Source organism: Oryctolagus cuniculus, chromosome 7 (assembly GCF_051225735.1).
Source record: "Oryctolagus cuniculus isolate XC-2025 breed Fujian yellow rabbit chromosome 7, ASM5122573v1, whole genome shotgun sequence".
NCBI classification, from domain to species: domain Eukaryota; kingdom Metazoa; phylum Chordata; class Mammalia; order Lagomorpha; family Leporidae; genus Oryctolagus; species Oryctolagus cuniculus.
Window position 1 is genome coordinate 70891061 of NC_142873.1, and position 19287 is coordinate 70910347.

At 40.4% G+C, this 19287-nt stretch overlaps 1 protein-coding gene across 1 annotated transcript in view; it reads left to right on the plus strand.

Annotated features, from left to right (window-relative positions):
* The window catches only part of SASS6 (SAS-6 centriolar assembly protein), a 41829-nt gene that overhangs the window by 20668 nt on the left and 1874 nt on the right, over positions 1-19287 (plus strand). The window contains exons 9-16 of the mRNA XM_002715837.6: positions 1346-1540; positions 1659-1748; positions 1825-2004; positions 2352-2433; positions 4127-4263; positions 6037-6165; positions 15483-15580; positions 19192-19286. Of these exons, the coding sequence (XP_002715883.1) occupies positions 1346-1540; positions 1659-1748; positions 1825-2004; positions 2352-2433; positions 4127-4263; positions 6037-6165; positions 15483-15580; positions 19192-19286 (1006 nt within the window). The remainder of the gene's footprint in view (positions 1-1345; positions 1541-1658; positions 1749-1824; positions 2005-2351; positions 2434-4126; positions 4264-6036; positions 6166-15482; positions 15581-19191; position 19287) is intronic.

Below are 19287 nucleotides of genomic sequence, written 5' to 3' on the forward strand. Positions count from 1 at the left end.
AGCCGGAACTACACCGATCTGAAGCCAGGAGCCAGGTGCTTCCTCCTGGTCTCCCACGTGGGTGCAGGGGCCTGAGTACCTGGGCCATCCTTCACTGCTTTCCCAGGCCACAGCAGAGAGCTGGACTGGAAGAGGAGCAACTGGGACTAGACCCCGGTGCCCATATGGGATGCTGGTGCCACAGGCAGAGGATTAACCAAGTGAGCCATGGCGCTGGCCCCCCACTCCCGGGGTGTGAATTCAAGTTTATCTGATATCAAAGTCTGTACTCCTCAAAACCACCATGATATAACATACAAAATTATCTTTTAAAATTTTTGTTTAAAACTATCTGTAAATACTTAATACTGGACTTTTATATGCCAGCAATATTTGGGTTTGGTATTAGCTGACTGGGAGGGAACCTACTTAGAATTTTTTAAATCAATGTATATACATATAGATTTTTTTATCTGAGAAGCAGAGGAGCAGAGAGAGAGAGAGCAAGAGCGAGCAAGAGAGAGAGAGACAGGAGAGGGAGAGAGAATGAGAAGGCATGCTCCCATCTGCTGATTCACTCCCTAAGTGCCAACAATGGCCCGGACTGGGCTGAGTCAAAACCAAGAGCCAGGAACTCAGTCTAGGGCTCCCATTTGGTCGGTAGGAATCCATTACCTGTGCCACCACTGCTGCTTCCCAAGGGTCTGCATTAACAGGAAGCTGTGTTCAGGAGCTGGAGCCAGAAATCAAATTTAGAATCTATGATATGAGACTTGAGTATCTCAACCAGTGTCTTAACTGCTAGGCTAAGCACTGTCCCTTGAAATCAGATTTTAATTGACAACTTTATCTACTTATTTTTACTTTAAAGAATAAACCAAAGGGAGATCTAGAAATGTTAACATACTTGTTGACATGGAAAGATATTTATGATGTAATGTAATACAGTGAGAAGTAGGTTGTAAAACTCAACAGTGTGACCCTTTTAAGAGAAAATTTCTGTGCATATAAGCAGAGAAAAATATTAACTGTAAATTGTGACTCTCACCCTTGGCCACCCTTGGAATCAGTTGGGGAAATAGCAGAAAATTCCCGTTATAGGTTTCTATAGATTTTAGTAATTTATTCATAAATCTGGATCACTGAATTTTCTCTTCCTGTGATTGAATTAGATGATATGAAAGTCCTTCAGAAGTTTATGGAAGACTCTCTCTTAGTATATTATAGTGTATTTTGAATCTGTAGGTTACTCATACCTTAGAGACTTTTATATTCTTCAAACATCTGAATTAGAAATAACTAGATGAGCCAACTTCACTTTTTCATAATGTGTAATACAACTTTTTTTTTTTTAACCATTCTCTAGGAGCTGCAGCGGACTAAGCAAGAAGTTCTCTCTTTGAGAAGAGAGAATTCTACACTAGATTCTGAATGCCATGAGAAAGAAAAGCATATTAATCAGCTTCAAACAAAAGTGGCAGTTTTAGAACAGGAAATCAAGGATAAAGACCAGCTTGTTTTAAGAACAAAAGAAGCATTTGATACAATCCAGGAACAAAAGGTCTACTTTAAAAATTTTCTAAACAAATTGATGATCTGATCACATTTACAAGTGCTGTTTTTCCTAAACAAACACAAGCGCTTTAATTATTTTACATGTTTTTTAACAAATATATCAGGTGGCTTTAGAAGAAAATGGTGAGAAAAATCAGGTACAGCTGGGAAAACTTGAAGCTACAATAAAATCATTGTCAGCAGAACTTCTGAAGGTTTGTTTTAAAACTTGATAGAATATTAATATTTCATTAAATTATGTAGAGATATACATGTTAAGCTGTTTTACAGGCGAATGAAATTATCAAGAAGTTACAAGGGGATCTAAAAACTCTAATGGGTAAGTTGAAACTGAAGAATACAGTTACTATTCAGCAAGAAAAACTCTTGGCTGAGAAGGAGGAAAAATTACAAAAGGAACATAAAGAATTAGAAGAGGTTGGACAGTCTCTCCGAGTTAAAGAGCAAGAGGTAGTTAATATTTTGTGATTATTCTGTTTGTAAACTATAGCAAATTTCCTCAGATGTGTCTTTCTAAAATTTTTAGTTAGAGAATGCTTTGGCTTTATTTTCTAACACAACTAGATTCAACAGAGTTAACCTATTTCAGTTTGAAAGGTCAAACACATTGTTTTACACACATATATAGTGTGTATATATATGCATCTATATATAGATACACAAATATTGCATTACATAGATGAGCTAATTCCTATATTCACATTTAGTAATATTTTAGTATTTAATTAACTGTAATGTATTTTTTACATTACAAACTTTATTTTGTTTGACTTACTATGAGAATTGACATATTTCAGGTATGCAAATTACAAGAACAATTAGAAGCTACAGTTCAAAAACTTGAAGAAAGCAAACAGCTTTTAAAAAATAATGAAAAATGTAAGTATGTTATATTTTAAAATTTTATTTATTTATTTGAAAGGAAGAGGCACAGAGACAGAAAAAGAAAGAAAGCTGCCATTCACTGGGTCATTCCTTTAATGTCTGCAACAGCTGTGGCTTGGCCAGTCTCAAGCTGGGAGCCAGGAACTCAATCCAGGTCTCTCATGCAGTCAACACATGCTAGTACTTGTGTATTAGCAAGAAGCTGTAATCAGGAATGGAGCTGGTACCAAACCCAGGTACTCTGATAAGGATGTGAACTTCCTAACTGGCATCTAAGCTAGTTAGCCAAACGCCTGCCTCATATTTTTATGTAAATGAGATTTAATTTTATTGATAACAGTTTCAGGGATGGGCATTGTGCAAAGGGTTTAGCTGCTGCTTGGTATGCCCACATCCTGTAGGATTGCTGATTCATGTCCCCACTACTCTGCTTCTGATTTCATTTCCTGCAAATGCTTCTGGTAGACAGCAGATGGTGGCTCAAGTGCTTGGGCTCCTGCCACCCCTGTGGAAGACTTGGATGAAGTTCTAATCTCCTAGCTTCAGCCTAGGAGATGGCTGTTGTGAGCATTTGAGGAGTGAACCAGTAGATGGAAGATCTCTCTCTCTCTCTCTCTCTCTCTCTACCCCCCCCACCTTTCTCTGCCTTTTAAGTAGATGAAGATAAGTAAACATTTTTAAATTTTTATTTTGAAATCATAATGGTGTAGATCAATCAAGATAACTGCTATATACAAATTATTTCTGCTTTAAATATATTTTTTTCTTTTTTTTTCTTTTTTGACAGGCAGAGTGGACAATGAGAGAGAGAGAGAGAGAGAGAGAAAGGTCTTCCTTTGCCGTTGGTTCACCCTCCAATGGCTGCCACGGCCGGCGTGCTGCGGCCGGCACACCGCGCTGATCCTGATCCGATGGCAGGAGCCAGGTGCTTATCCTGGTCTCCCATGGGGTGCAGGGCCCAAGCACTCGGGCCATCCTCCACTGCGCTCCCTGGCCACAGCAGAGAGCTGGCCTGGAAGAGGGGCAACCGGGTCAGAATCCGGTGCCCTGACCGGGACTAGAACCCGGTGTGCCGGCACCGCAAGGCGGAGGATTAGCCTAGTGAGCTGCGGCGCTGGCTAAATATATTTTTAATTCCTTTGCTATAGTAAGTTATATTATCTACCCTATAGAACACTTACCATTATAAAGAACACTTTATTGATATCCCAAAATTGAAAGTGTTGAAAATATTAATTGAACTTGCTGTTTAAATATTCCCTATCTCCTTTGTAAAAATTGCTGTTTACATAATATTAGTAACATTAGTTATTTGAAATGAAAGTAAAAAATTAAGCTTTTAACTAACATTTTCTTAGTTCCTGGAACTGAGAATCAGACATAAGATTATGATCTTTAAATAAACTGTAAGATACTGTTGTGGTGGCAAAAACTTTCAAAGAGATGCTTGAGTAGCAGAAATACATGCTTCTGGGAATAATAGAGTAAGGAGTTCTATGGGGCAGTTGCAAAAATAACAACCTTGAATGAAAAAAGTAGGTGAACCTGAGTTATTCTCCTGGGATATGAGATAGTTGTAAAAAACTCAAAATTTTAAAAAATGCTAATATAACTTTTAACTCTTTAAAATGATTAGGAAAATATAAACAGTGAATAAAGTACTTTGTTTCTTATTCTTTTATTTAAGTAATCACATGGTTAAATAAAGAACTAAATGAAAATCAGTTAGTGAGAAAGCAAGATGTATTGGGATCTTCTACAACTCCACCTGTACATTCTAATAGCAGTACAATCAGAAGTGGAATTTCTCCTAACCTGAATGTGGTAAGATTTAATATAAGATGTGAATAATCTTAGTGAATATTCTAAAACAACAGTTTTCTCTGATTGTTAGGAAGTCTCAATGTTTTAAAGTCCTGGTACTAGTACAAACTGTAGCTCTATAATTATTTATCACTGAAGTAGAGTTGAAGTTGTTGTAGGCAATAGGACAGAGGCATACTTGCTGTTAACAAAGAGGCTGTATTTCAAGGGCTCACTTCTTTTAAGTCTTTAATAGATATAGAAATCATTTAGTACAAACTAAAGTAATGCCAAATTCTGTAAAACACACAGATGTGCATGCATAGGCATACATGCACAATGTTTAAGAAACTACAGGAACAGAGAATTCAGAGTTTAGACTCAAGTTTGGAACTATGAGGGAAAAAGCCTAACAGATTCTATGAGGGGAAAAAAAAAAAGTAAAGCCCTATTAGCAGGCTTGTTAGTTCTAGGTTCTAGAAGAAACTGGTCATGAAATACAAGTTTCTAGCTCCTGGGACCAGGTCTTTTGCTTTTTCCTTCCAAGTAAGAGGGGGAAGATTAGAAAAGCAGCTCCTTCCATCCAAAAGGTGGCCTGGTACTATCAGATGGTTAGGGCTTGGTCATAGTAAGAGCTTGTCTAGAATTCACAGGTAGGCCTCGGAACTCTCTTGTTGAACATAACAGTTTCACAGAAGATTGACATCAGACAAGGTCAGTCTGTAACTGTGATGAATCAGGACAAAAAGACCACTCCATAATCATGTCTGAACACAGACAAAAATACGAACATTACCAAACCACAAAAATAGCCAGGCATCCTTCTATCATGACTAATGTGAGTTGCTGCTACTTCTGTCCCAAATACAGCTTTGGCCTTAATGCCTTCTTCCTGCCTTGTTATATAGGATGTATTTAGATAACAGGTCACACATTGATCCTTACTTCCTGATAGCTTCCAATCCACAGCAAAGTCCTACAGTCCTAAACTTACATTAATTCACCTAACATGTGCTTAAATCTAATTAACAAGTTCCTACTAACTCTGCTTACTGAGACCTGTCTGTGCAGTCTACTTTGTTGCAAGGAACAGTAAACCCAGCTTGTATACTACAGGAATGTTCCTTGTGCTCTTTGGCTGGGAGGCGTTGGCAGAGGGCTTAAAATTTTGATGCCTAATTGAAGTTTTAATCTAGTCTGATGAATCAGATAGTACTAGATGTCTGAAGAAGGGGTAGGATTATTGCTAAATTGGGAAAAATTGTGGAAAGGATTGCCTGGGGCTAAATAGCAAACTTGAAAAAACTTAACGAGCTTAACCCTGAATGATGATAAATAGCCACTGGTATTATGACAGTGGTTAATGGTGAGTCCACTATTTCGAAAATTAGAGGGAATGCAAATAATTGTCTCAATTAGTTCATTTGGGAACACTGATCTTGTTTTTACTCAGTCTGGCAGAAAATTATGACTGACGTACGGATCTGTGACTCCGCCCTGTCCCTCTTCTCCCTGTTTTGGAAGCCTGGAGTGAACCAAGATTATTCAGAAGTCTGTTTTTTAACTCAGTTGAAAGGAATGGCCAGTTGTTTGTTATAGCCAAGCTTGCACAGCCACTTTGAAAGGCCCTATGTCCTAAGAAGTATCCCTGCCTTGTGCTAGGTATTAAAGCAGAATTTTCTAGTCTTAAAAATAGTGTTCTTAACTGTTAGTTATTATACTAGATGGTAATGCTTCCTGGATCAGCAAATATTATTTAGAATTAATTTCTTATTCTTATGTTTTCATTTTTAGGTTGATGGTAGACTTACCTACCCAAGCTGTGGGATTGGTTATCCTGTCTCTTCTGCATTTACATTTCAGAATGCCTTTCCTCATCCAATATCTGCCAAAAATACCATCCACCCAGTTTCAGGACCAAAGGTAGCCAAATTAATTAATACTTCTTAACTGTATATATAGCAACTTATTAGCATATAGGTATTTTTCACTTCTTTTTTTTATTTGAAAATCAGAGTTAAACACAGAGAAGGAGAGGCAGGGAGAGAGAGAGGTCTTCCATCCACTGGTGCACTCCCCAATTGGCTGCAATGGCCAGAACTGCGTCAATCCGAAGCCAGGAGCCAAGAGCTTCTTTGTAGTCTCCCACGCAGGTGCAGGGGCCCAAGGGCTTGGGCCATCTTCTCTTGCTTTCTTAGGCCATAGTAGAGAGCCGGATTGGAAGTAGAGCAGCCAGGACTTGAACCAGCACCCATATGGGATGCCAGCACTGCAGGCGGCAGCTTTACCCACTGTGCCACAGCGCCGGCCCATATTTTTCACTTCTTAAAAATTAATTTCTTTTTTAGACTAGTTGTTAAGTATTAGATAAATACATTCCTAAGGAGTCAGCATTGCCGTGCAGGGGGTTGAGTTGCCACTTGTGAAGCTGGCATCCATTAACACAGTCTTATCACAGTGCCATTTTGAGTCCCCACTGCTGTACTTCCAATCTAGCTCCCTGCTAACACACCTGGGGAGGCAGCAGAAGATGACCAAAGTGTTAGACCTCTGCTACCCCTGTGTGAGACCCAGATGGAGTTCTGCTTCCTGTTTTTTACGTGGCCTGGCTCTGGCTGTTTGACTATTTGGGGAGTGAAAAAGTGGATGGAAGATCTCTCTGTTTCTCAATCTCTCCCTCTGTGTCTGTCACTCTGCCTTTCAAATAAATAAACATATAAGTACAATTCCTGAATATCTAGAATATACATATATCCTTAGAGAAAATATTGTGTGCACTATTTGTTTCTATAGTCCCTGTAATTTATAAAAGTCGATATAGTTTCTGCTTAAACTTCATTAATTTATTGTTTTTTTTTTTTTTTTTTAAAGATTTATTGTATTTATTTGAAAGGCAGAGTTACAGAGAGGGATAGAGAGAGACAGAGAGACAGAGATCTTCCATCCTCTGGTTCACTCCCCAGATGGCCTCAGTGGCCAGGACTAGGCCAGTCTGAAGCCAGGAGCCAGCAGCTTCTTCCAGATCTCCCTCGTGGGTGTAGGGGCCCAAGCACTTGGGTCTTCTTCCGATACTTTTCCTAGGCCATTAACAAGGAGCTTAGATTTATATAGTACTTAGATTTATATAGTACTTTCCTACATATTATTATTTTGTATTTAGATTAATTTAGTCTACCTGTTCAGTAACTTTTCATTTTCAATCCCAACATCAGGTCCAAGTTGACTTTTCCCTAAACTGCAAAGACAATTAAGTATTTATGAAAAAGGATATTTTATAAAAGATATAATTGAGGCCTTGGAAATTACTATTATAAACTTTTTATCAAGTTAAGTCTGGGCTGTAATAAAAATAAGTTATTTTTGTTTCTTAGGCATGTGCTTCTTTTAGCCATATCCTTATTATCATCTGGAGCTGTTGAAAATTCTGAATGAAATGAGAAGCTGAGTTTGCTTAGAATGCCTTGTCTAAAGAGTATTTATAAGCCTTAAATTGGCTCTTCTTAAATTTTTTATTTAGAATAAATGGGTATGTGCATTCAAAGTATTATTGTTTTATAATAAATATTAGTATACTCAAGCATGTTTACAATCTTGGTTTCAGCTTTTTCTTGAAAATTATTGAATATAAGGCTGTTTTTACTTTAAACAACTTTCTAGGTTTATCTATAATATCCAGATACTATAAATTGTTGCCTAGTTGATAGGACCAAATATGATTTATGTTTTTTCTTAAAGGTCTTCTGTAATCAGAATATTGTTCTTAAAAATTTTCTTAAACATAGAAGCAAAACTTTTGCTATTTCTTATATCATGATCTCTATATTCTTTTGATCATGTAGCCCTAATAATAAAAAGAAAGTGATCACAATTAGCATGAATCTTCAATACATGAATGTTTGTGAATTTTGTGCATATACTACTATATTAGATACATTATAACTTAGTCGTTAAGAGTGTGATATAGGGGCCAGCGCTGTGGCTCACTTGGTTAATCATCCACCTGTGGCACCAGCATCCCATATGGGTGCCAGGTTCTAGTCCAAGTTGCTCCTCTTCCAGTCCAGCTCTCTGCTGTGGCCCGGGAGGGCAGTGGAAGATGGCCTAAGTGCTTGGGTCCCTGCACCCGCATGGGAGACCAGGAAGAAGCACCTGGCTCCTGGCTTCGGATCGCCGTAGCTCCGGCCATAGTGGCCATTTGGGGGGCTGAACCAACGGAAGGAAGAAAAAAAAAGATCCCTCTTTCTCCCTTTCTCCCCTTCTCTCCCCTCCCACTATTAAAAAAAAAAAAGTGTGATATAAAAAACACAGTGGAATATAATATGATTTATTTTTTTATTTATATAAAGGAGACAAATTTCATGTATTTCATATGCACAGTTTTAAAAACATAATGATGCTTCCTACCCAACCCTCCTTCCATCCTTTGCTCCTACCTGCCTTCCTCCTTCTTTATTTTTCTTTTAATTTTTGCAATGACATATTTTTAACCTACTTTATAATCAAAAGCTTAACCCTGTACTAAATAAAGAATTCAAGTAGTTAAGTAGAAAAACCACTGTTTCTCAGGAATATAGACAAGGACTAAAAGCAATAATCTAATCTCCAAATGTCAATTTCATTCATATATATTGCTTTTTTTGTTCCCTATATATTTGCTACCACAAATCGAAGAAAACATGGTATTTGTCTTATGGGGACTGGCTTATTTCACTAGGATAATGGTCTCTAGTTATAGATTTCCTTGGTTCTTTGTGGAGTGATTTGTTTTTATTGTATTCTGAATCTTTGAGTATTATGAGATTCTAGATCTTGTTAAATCCTAAGGAGAAAGCAATGTTTTTAAAAATAGCAGTCTTCTCTGGTTCCACTTTTTTTGTTTATTTAATTTGAAAGGCAGAGTTACAGACAAAAGAAAGGGACAGAGAAGAGAGAGGTCTTCCATCTTCTGGTTCATTTCCCAAATGGCCAGAACTCCTGGAGCTGGACCAATCAAGCCAGGAGCCAGGAGCTTCCAGTCTTCCACATGGGTGCAGGGGCCAAGCACTTGGACCATCTTCCACTGCTTTCCTAGGCCATTAGCAGAGTGCAGCCAGGACTCGAACTGGTGCCCATACGGGATCCCAGCGGCACAAACCTACTGCACTGCAGCGCCAGCCCCACGAATTCTGATTTGCCTTCAGTAGACTTGCTCCAGTGTTAGTTTACTTTTCCAGAAGTTTGCCTTGCCATTTGGAGTTGTCCCAAGTGTGCACTTTGCAGGGTCTGTTCTATGACCTGATCAGTGGTTACCTTATCATATGGTCCATTTCCCAAAGCCTTTGATAAGCTGATTAGGTTGAGATCTTGCAAGTGGAATTTGTAAGTGAGCCCAGGAGTTTATAGATCATCTGTGGGTTCTCTTTCTTGTGTTCCTCTCCATGATTTCTGTCAAATTTTCTAGATTCCTGGGGCCCCCCTTCCTGATCCTCTGGATAAAAAGCAGAAGCTTAGGTTCTCCTTCTCTGTCACCTGGTCGCTGTACCTGTGTCTTTGTCTAGTGCCAAACAGTAGGAGGACGAAGTTAAAAAGTAATGAGGATTTGGCCCGTGCTCATAAGACCATAGTGCCTTTGATTGGAGAGCATGATTCCTTTCCTTCAGAACTGTAGTCTGTTGGCTGCTGTAGCTATCACCATTGCGTCTGGATTGGGACAGAAGATAACAAAATAAAAAGGGGATTTTCCACACTGTCTTTGCCCCTTAGGAGTTCTTTTTTCTTCTCAAGAATAGAAAGAGGAATCTACCTTGATCCTGGTTTTCTTCTAATTAGTACTTACCGGAAGTATCATTTTGTGTCCTTTTACCAGTTTGTATCTATATTTAAGTTGAATTTCTTTTAGATAATCTATAAATGTCTCTTACAGTTTTATCCATTCTGACATTGTATTAGAAAATTTAAAATGTGGTATTTATAAGATTTATTGTCTTGTTCTTTGTTTTTTGTGTGTCCTGTCTGTTCCTTGTGCGTCCCGCTTTCTGCTTGCCTTCTTTCCAATTGTTTATTCTATTTTATTTCCCATTTTATATTTACTTTTGATTTTGTGTTATTTGTGTTTGCTGAAGTCTACAGTGTACATTTTCATGTTATAATCTACCTTCAACTAATACTATTTCCCACATGAAACAAGAACCTTGTAATAATATTCTTCTGTTTTCTCCCTCCTCTCCTTCTGCTCATATTGTCAAAATTTTACTTCCATATTTGTTGTAAATACAACCTATTTTTCTTTTGCTTTAAACAGTTTTTAAAGAAACGAGGCAATAATCAAGAGTCTTTGGCCTACCATTACATTTACTGTTTACACACTATTCCTTTGTGTTGGTCTAAGTTTTATTTTATTTTCTTTATTTTTTAAAAGATTTATTTATTTATTTGAAAGGCAGGGGTATAGAGAGGCAGAGGCAGAGAGAGATATCCATCCACTGGTTCACTCCCCAAGTGGCTGAAACAGTCGGAGTTGGGCCTTTCTGAAGCCAGGAGCCAGGAGCTTCCTTCAGGTCTCCCACCCACACAGGTGCAGGGGTGCAAGACTTGGGCCATCCTCCACTGCTTTCCCAGGCCATAGCAGAGAGCTGGATCAGAAGTGGAGCAGCCGGGTCTTTAACTGTTGCCCATATGGGATGCCAGTGCTGCAGGCAGAGGCTTTACCTGCTGTGCCCCAGCGCCGGCCCCAGGTTTAGGTTTTAATCTGGTGTAATTTTACTTTCTCCTCAGTAACTTTTTTTAAAAAAAAGATACTTTACGTATTTATTTGAAAGGCAGAATGACAGAAAGAAAGGTAGATCAATCTTCTATCTACGGGTTTACTCCTCAAATGGCCACAACATCCAGGTCTCAGCCAGGCTAAAGCCAGGAGCCAGGAAATCCATCCCATTCTCCCACAAAGGTGACAGGGACCCAACTACTTGGACCATCATCTACTGCTTTCTCGGGTACATTAGCAGGAAGCTATATTGGAATTAGAGTAGCTAGGACTTGATCCAGAACTCCAAAATGGGATGCTGGCACCACAAGCCAGGGCTTACCCTATTGCACCATAGCTCGTGTCCCCTCTTCTCAGTAAGATTTCTTGCAGTGTAGGTCTGTGAGAAATGAACTTTTCCTTCATTTTTCCCATTATTTTTTTTATTTTATTATTATTTTAGATTTTATTTATTTGAGAGTAGAGTTACAGACAGAGAGAGGGAGAGACCGAGAGAAAGGTCTTCATCCACTGGTTCACTCTCCAAATGGCCACAGTGGGGGGAGCTGGGCCAATCCAAAGCCAGGAGCTTCTTCTGGGTCTCCCACGTGGGTGCAGGAGCCCAGCACTTGGGGCATCTTCTACTGCTTTCCCAGGCCATAGCAGAGAGCTGGATTGGAAGAGGAGCAGCTGGCACATGATCCAGCACCCATATGGGATGACAGTGTCATAGGCGAAGGCTTACCCTACTACACAACAGCACCAGCCCCTATGCTTTTATTTTTACCTCATTTTCTCCGTATACAGGGTTGTAGGTAAGTTTTATTTTTTTTTTCTTCTCTGAATTTGAAGAAGTCAGTCTGTTATTGCTTGGATTGAATCGTTTCTAACAGGATAAGACTAGTCATGTTTATCACTCTCTGGGTGCTTTTAAGAAATATCTTTTTTATTGATTCAGTAGCTTAGTTATGTTCTTGGATGTGGTACATGTCTATCATTATCCTCATGGGGTTTTTTTGAGGTTCTCCACTTGGTGGAGTTCTGTTTTTTTTGTAATCTGTTTTGGAGTTCTGGTTTTTTTTGTAATCTGTTTAAGAGGATCTGATCCTTATTATTTCTTCACTTTTTCTGTTATTTTCTCCCTTTTCTGTATTCCAATTATACATGGCTGGCCACATGATTATTGCATTGAGACTGTCCCTTTATTTCATTATTATTTCTCAATTTTGTATAGATTCTAAAGCTGTGCCTTAAAGTTCACTAATTGTTTTTTCTGCAGTGTCTAATATTTTGAATATTGTATCTCTATAATTTCCATTTTTCTCCTTCTTAAAAAGATTTATTTATTCAAGATTTTATTTTGGAAGTCAGTGTTATAGAGACAGAGAGAGAGATGGGGAGAGAGAGAGAGAGATCTTCCATTCGCTAGTTCACTCTCCAAATGGTCAGCATTATGAGAGGCTGAAGCCAGGAGCAAGGTGCTTCTTTCAGGTCTCTCATTGGGTGCAGGGACCCAAGCACTTGGGCCATCCTCTGCTGCTTTCTTTGGCCATTAGCAGGGAGCCAGATCAGAAGGGGAGCAACTGGGACTCAAACCTGTGCCCATCTGGGATGCTAGCATCGGCGGTGGTGGCTTAACTCACTGTGTCAACAATGCCAACCCCTGTTTGTTTGTTTGTTTACTTATTTGAAAGTGTCAGAGAGATGGGGAGAGAGAAAGAGATATCTTTCATCTACTAGTTCACTCCCCAGATGGCCACAACAGCCAGGGATAGGCCAGGCTGAAGCCAGGAGTCAGGAATTTCATCCAGATATCCCACACCGGTAACAGGGGCCAAGCACTTGGCCATCATCTGCTGCCTTTCCAGACTCATTAGCAGGAAGTTGGATCAAATGCAGAGCAGCTAGGACCAACAGCCAGTATTCTGATGTCTGTTGCCCGCATTACAAGCTAATGGCTTAACCCACGGCACCACAATGTTGATATACATAAAATACAATTGAGTCATTGTTCCATAATTCAGTCATTTCTGGCTGTTTCTATTGATTGACTTATATTTGACTCTGCTCTAGTAATTTTGAGAAGATGTGGAACACTTCTATCTACTGGGTTACTCCCCCAAATGACTAATAGCTAAGGGCTGGGCCAGCCTAAAACCAAGCGTCCAGAACTGAATTCAGGTCCTCTGGGGGAGCGGCAGGCATCCAAGTACTTCAGCGATGATCTGCTGCCTCCCAGTGTATGGACTGGCAGGAAGCTAAACTTGGAAGCAGAGCCAGGACTCAAACCGAGGCACTCTGATAGGGATACCAGTGTCTGAAGTGGCATTTTAACCTCGGTGATAAGTACCTGCCCCACGTACGTGTTTTCCTGTAAGGTATATTAAAATCAGTTTGTCTTGCTTTAAAGTATCACATTTGTGGGGCAGATGTTTGCCTTGTGGTAAAGACCATTGTTAGGACTCCTGTGTCCCACATCAGAGTGCCTGGGTTCCATTCCTGGCTTTGGCTTTCTGCTTCCCACTTCTGCTGTTGGGAATGCTGAGAGGCAGCAGTGAAGGATCAACTAGTTGGGCTCCTGCTACCTCTGTAGGAGACCTGGATCAAGTTACAGGCTCCTTGCTCTGCTGTGCCCATTTCCACCGTTGTGTACGCTTGAGAAGTGAATCAGCAGAAAGGAGCTCTTTTTCAAATAAAGGAGTAAAAAGCAAATTTAATTCTATTTGTACATAATGCTATCATGCTAAGAATAGATTAATATAGGGAGAACGATCCTTTTACATTATTTAATCTCAATAGTTAAATATAACAGCATAGGCCGGCGCCGTGGCTCAGTAGGCTAATCCTCCGCCTAGCGGCGCCGGCACACCGGGTTCTAGTCCCGGTTGGGGCGCCGGATTCTGTCCCGGTTGCCCCTCTTCCAGGCCAGCTCTCTGCTGTGGCCCGGGAAGGCAGTGGAGGATGGCCCAAGTGCTTGGGCCCTGCACCCCATGGGAGACCAGGAAAAGCACCTGGCTCCTGCCATCGGATCAGCGCAGTGCGCCGGCCACAGCGCGCCGGCCGCGGTGGCCATTGGAGGGTGAACCAACGGCAAAAGGAAGACCTTTCTCTCTGTCTCTCTCTCTCTCACTGTCCACTCTGCCTGTCAAAAAAAAAAAAAAAAAAAAAAAAATATATATATATATATATATATATATATAACAAGCTTGGAAAGTTCTTTACAAGATAGAATTTTCAGAATGCATGAGATAAATTTTTTTTATGTAACAAACTTGCATGTTTTAGTGTTCATGTTTTTGTTTTCAAAGTAATTTTTAGGGGAATCATTTCGTGGTATTCAGCTTGCTTCTATGACAGAAACTTACATTTTGGGGGCTGGCACTGTGGTACAGTGCGTTGTCATTGTCTGCAGTGCCAGCATCCCATATGGTGCTGGTTCAAGTCCCAGCTGTTCTACTTCCAACCTAGCTCCCTGCTAATGGCCTGGGAAAAGCAGCAGAGGATGGTCCAACTGTTTGGGCCCCTGCCATCCATGTGGGAGACCCAGATGAAGCTCCTGGCTCCTGGATTCTGCCTGGCCCAGCTCTGGCTATTAACAGCCATCTGGGGAGTGAACCAGCAGAAGAAGATCTCTCTTTTTCTCTGTAACTCTAACTTTCAAATAAATAATCTTCAAAAAGGAAAAAAAGAAACTTACTTTTTTGGTAAGGAGAGGTAAGATTATTTTTATTAGAGGCCGGCACTGTGGCATAGCAGGTAGAGCCACTGCCTGCAGTGCCGGCGTTCCATATGGGCGCCAGTTTGAGTCCCAGCTGCTCGACTTCTGATCCAGCTCTCTGCTGTGGCCTGGGAAAGCAGTGGAAGGTGGCCCAAGTCCTTGGGTTCCTGCACCCATGTGGGAGACCCAGAGAAGCTCCTGGCTTCGGATTGACGCAGCTCCGGCTGTTGCAGCCATCCGGGGAGTGAACCAGCAGATCAAAAGCTCTATCTTCCTCTCTCTCTCTGCCTCTCTGTAACTCTGCCTTTCAAATAAAATAAATAAATATTTTTAAAAATTATTTTTATTGGCCGGCGCCGCGGCTCAATAGGCTAATCCTCCACCTAGCGGCGCCAGCACACCGGGTTCTAGTCCCGGTCGGGGCGCCGGATTCTGTCCCGGTTGCCCCTCTTCCAGGCCAGCTCTCTGCTGTGGCCAGGGAGTGCAGTGGAGGATGGCCCAAGTGCTTGGGCCCTGCACCCCATGGGAGACCAGGAGAAGCACCTGGCTCCTGCCATCGGATCAGCCCAGTGTGCTGGCCACAGCGCGCCAGCCAGCCGTGGCGGCCATTGGAGGGTGAACCAACGGCAAAAGGAAGACCTTTCTCTCTGTCTCTCTCTCTCACTATCCACTCTGCCTGTCAAAAAAAAAAAAAGTAAAAAAAAAAATTATTTTTATTTACACATTGAAGCATTCATGTCAGTGTGGAACTGTCTCAGTTCTCAATAATTCAGTCACATGAAATATTTTCTGTCTTCACAGGTACAGTTTAACTTGCAGTTTACCAAACCAAATACATCGCTAGGAGATGTTCAGTCAGGAGCAACCATTAGTGTGCCTTGTTCAACTGATAAGGAAAAGTATGTACTTACTGACATGAACTGTAATGTTTTCAATGTTGAAGGTCATCTTAAAGCATTTTCATTTTTTAAGTTGGAGAGTTATAGTGACCTCTATTTATCTGACATACTTTAAGTTGCTGCTTAGTGGGATTACAGCCCTTTTAGCTCTAAGAAAGGTTTCTGGTGTGTTCTTTTACACTGTGGGATACCTTCAGACATACTGTAAACTCTTTGTGATGGGATTTCCTTACATTACTGAAGATCGGCCTTTTAAGTATTACTGTGCATGCCTATAAAAATCTTCCTCACAGTCATCTTTGTTTTTCTGTATGGCTGTATAAACCCTGGAAGCTCTCTAATGTATTGCTTCCATTGTAAAATCATCTAAGAAACCATATGGTGAAGGTAAGTAAAAGGTTTGCGAGGTTACTCAAAGATGACATAAACTAATGTCAATTTGTAACTCTGTTTTGCTGGCTTAGAGATTCCTTCCCTATTTTTGGGCTGTAAGCAGGTTTTACATAGTGACTCAAACTTATGAATAAATTAAAACAGCTAATACATGGAAACCCCTCTTTGGATAGTCTTCACATTTGTAATTTTTTAAAAAAAAATAATTCCTTGTTCACTTAAAACTTAAGAGCTGTAAGACCTGCTTGCTGACTCTCATTATCATGAGCCATCACCATCCCAATAGATTGCACATAAATTACTGTTAGAGCCCACAGAGGGTTCTTAAACAGCTCTCTAGCATTTATTCATCGAATCTTCTGAAATTGCCACCAGGATAAGTATTAAAATTATTAATATTTGTGAGCTTCACTTTAAAAAAAAAAGATTAGAACTCTTTGAGGTCTTAAACTGTATATATTTGTTGTATTTAACTTCACACGGTTCATGAGGCAAAGCAGTTGGAACCTCATATAAATAGAACCGTGGGGCCGGCATCCCATATGGGCACTGGGTTCTGGTCCCAGTTGCTCCTCTTCCAGTCCAGCTCTCTGCTGTGGCCCGGGAGGGCAGTGGAGGATGGCCCAGGTGCTTGGGTGCCTGCATCCGCATGGGAGACCAGGATGGAAGCACCTGGCTCCTGGCCTCGGATCAGCGCAGCGCCAGCTGTGGCAGCCACTGTGGGGTGAACCAATGGAAGGAAGCCCTCTCTCTCTCTCTCTCTCTCACTGTCTATAACTATACCTGTTAAATAGTAATAAAAAAAATAGAACCGCATAGTTTTTATTTAAAGTATTTATCACAAATCAAGAGGAACTTTATTATTTTTAAATTAAGTTGATTATTCAAAAGGCAGACACACACACCATCTCTCATCTGCTGGTCCGTACCCCAAATGCTGGATTTGGGCCAGGTTGAATGAAGCCAGGAGTTCAGAACTTGGTTGGGTCTCCCTCATGGGTAGCAGGAACCCAGTCACTTGAGCTATCACCGCTCTACATTGGAAGGAAGCTGGTGTCAGGAGCCAGAGCCAGGAAACAAACCCAGGCATACCAATATGGGATATAGGCATCCCAAGGAGGGTCTTAACTGCTACACCCAATGTATGTCCCCAGTACAATTCTATAAGCAGAAAATGTGATACTCACACAAACATAATTATCTGTGCATAAAATCAAGACTATTCAGGGGCTGGTGTTGTGGTGTATGTAGCAGGTTAAGCTGCTGCTGACAACACCAGCATCCCCTATCAGAGCAATGGTTTGAGTTCAGGCTGCTTTGCTTCTAGTTGAACTCCCTATTAATGTGCCTGGGAATGCAGCAGCAGATGGCCCAAGAGTACTTAGGCCTCTGCCATCCATGTAGGAGACCCGGATAGAGTCCTAGGCTCCTGGCTTCAGCCTGGCCCAGGCCAGCTATTGTGGACATTTAGGGAGTGAAGAAATGGATGGCAGATCTTTTTTCTTTTTGCCTTTCAAATAAATACTGTATTTTTTTTCTTAAAAAGATTTATTTATTTGAGAGGTAGTTACAGAAAGGTACTGGGGGGGGGGGTCTTCCATCTGCTGATTCACTCCCCAAATAGCTGTAATGTCCGAAGCTGCACTGATCTGAAGCCAGGAGCTCCTTCCAGGTCTCCCACACAGGTGCAGGGCCCAAGGACTTGGACCATCTTCTGCTGCTTTCCCAGGCCATAGCAGAGAGATGGATTGGTAAAGCCAGGACTCGAACTGGCGCTCATATGGGATGCTGGCACTGCAAGCAGCGGCTTTACCCACTATGCCACAGCGCTGGCCCCATAAATCTTTTTTAAAAATTAATTTTTTTTCTATTTAGAACTTGTTCTTTTATTTGTTGTCAGGTAGCAAAATCTGACAATGGGTATAAAAGGTTTAAAAAAATTCACCAACCTATTTTCTTAATATTAGAAAAAACCATCTTTTCATTTCAAGAATGTAATCATTTTGCAGGAGCAAAAAAGTAGTATACTTGCAAGTATACTACTAGACAAGCTGTTGACACTGAACAGGTTGAGAAAGAATGCATGGGAGAAAGGGGCAAAATGTAGAAATGTTCATTGTTTCTCCAAAATTCCACATTGTATTCACTTGACCACAGTTCATTACTGTGCCATATGTATTGCTATTAGATCATGACCATTTTGAAGCACTGTAATAGTTTGTTGAGCTTTTGATCAAAGGAAAGCAAAATTTTAAATATAGGATGACAGAAATTAAGTAACTAGTAATATTCAAGACATTTTTCCATCATCTACCACTTCTGTGCAACTATAAATTTTATAGTACTCAGAATTTTCATTTCTCTCACAGTCCTTATCCTAGCTTTTATAATTTTTAGTTTACTACTGGGAAGAATACCTTGGTTTTACATAAATTATTATTTGCTTAAAAATCCAGTATTGAATATCATTTGAAGAAAATTTTTTTTAGCACATTACTTTTTTCCAATTTATTTATTTGAAAGGTGGACTTGCAGAGGAAGAGGCAGAGAGGTCTTCCATCTGCTAGTTCACTCCCTGCGGGAGAAAGGGGAGAAGTGGCTGAAATTGGGCCGATCCGAAGCCAGGAGCCTGGAGCTTCTGGGTCCCCATGAGAGTGCAGGGGTTTCTGAGAACTTGGGCCATCTTTCACTGCTTTCCCAGGCCATAGCAGAGAGCTGAATCAGAAGTGGAGCAGCCAGGACTCCAAACAGAACCCATATGGGATACTGGCACTGTATTGAGTGGCTTTACCCACTACACCACAGCCCCTGAACAGTTTTAAGCTTTAAATTTAATAATATGGTATAGGTTGAGTACCCCTTTCTTAAAATACCTGGGATCAAGTGTTTTGGATTTGGGATTTTTTCCAATATTGGAATATTTGCATATATATAAAACAAGTTATCTTGGGGAAGGGACCCAGATCTCAACAGAATATCCTTTTACACATAGACTAAATTTGTACAGAACATTTAGTGCACCTGCATTATAACTCACCTGTCCCAAGATCACATGTAGAATTTTCTACTTGTAGTATCATAAATACTCAAAAGGTTTAAGATTTTGGAGTGTTTCAGATTTTTGGATTAGGGATGCTCAACCTGTATACATATATATTGGATAAACCTTTAACATTGTTAGTAAATAGAAAATAATTAATTACTATTTTACTTTTAAGTGGTGAAAATCTAGGGCTGGAATCCAAATACTTGAAGAAAAGGGAAGATAGCATTCCTTTACGTGGACTCAGCCAGAATCTATTTAGCAGTTCAGG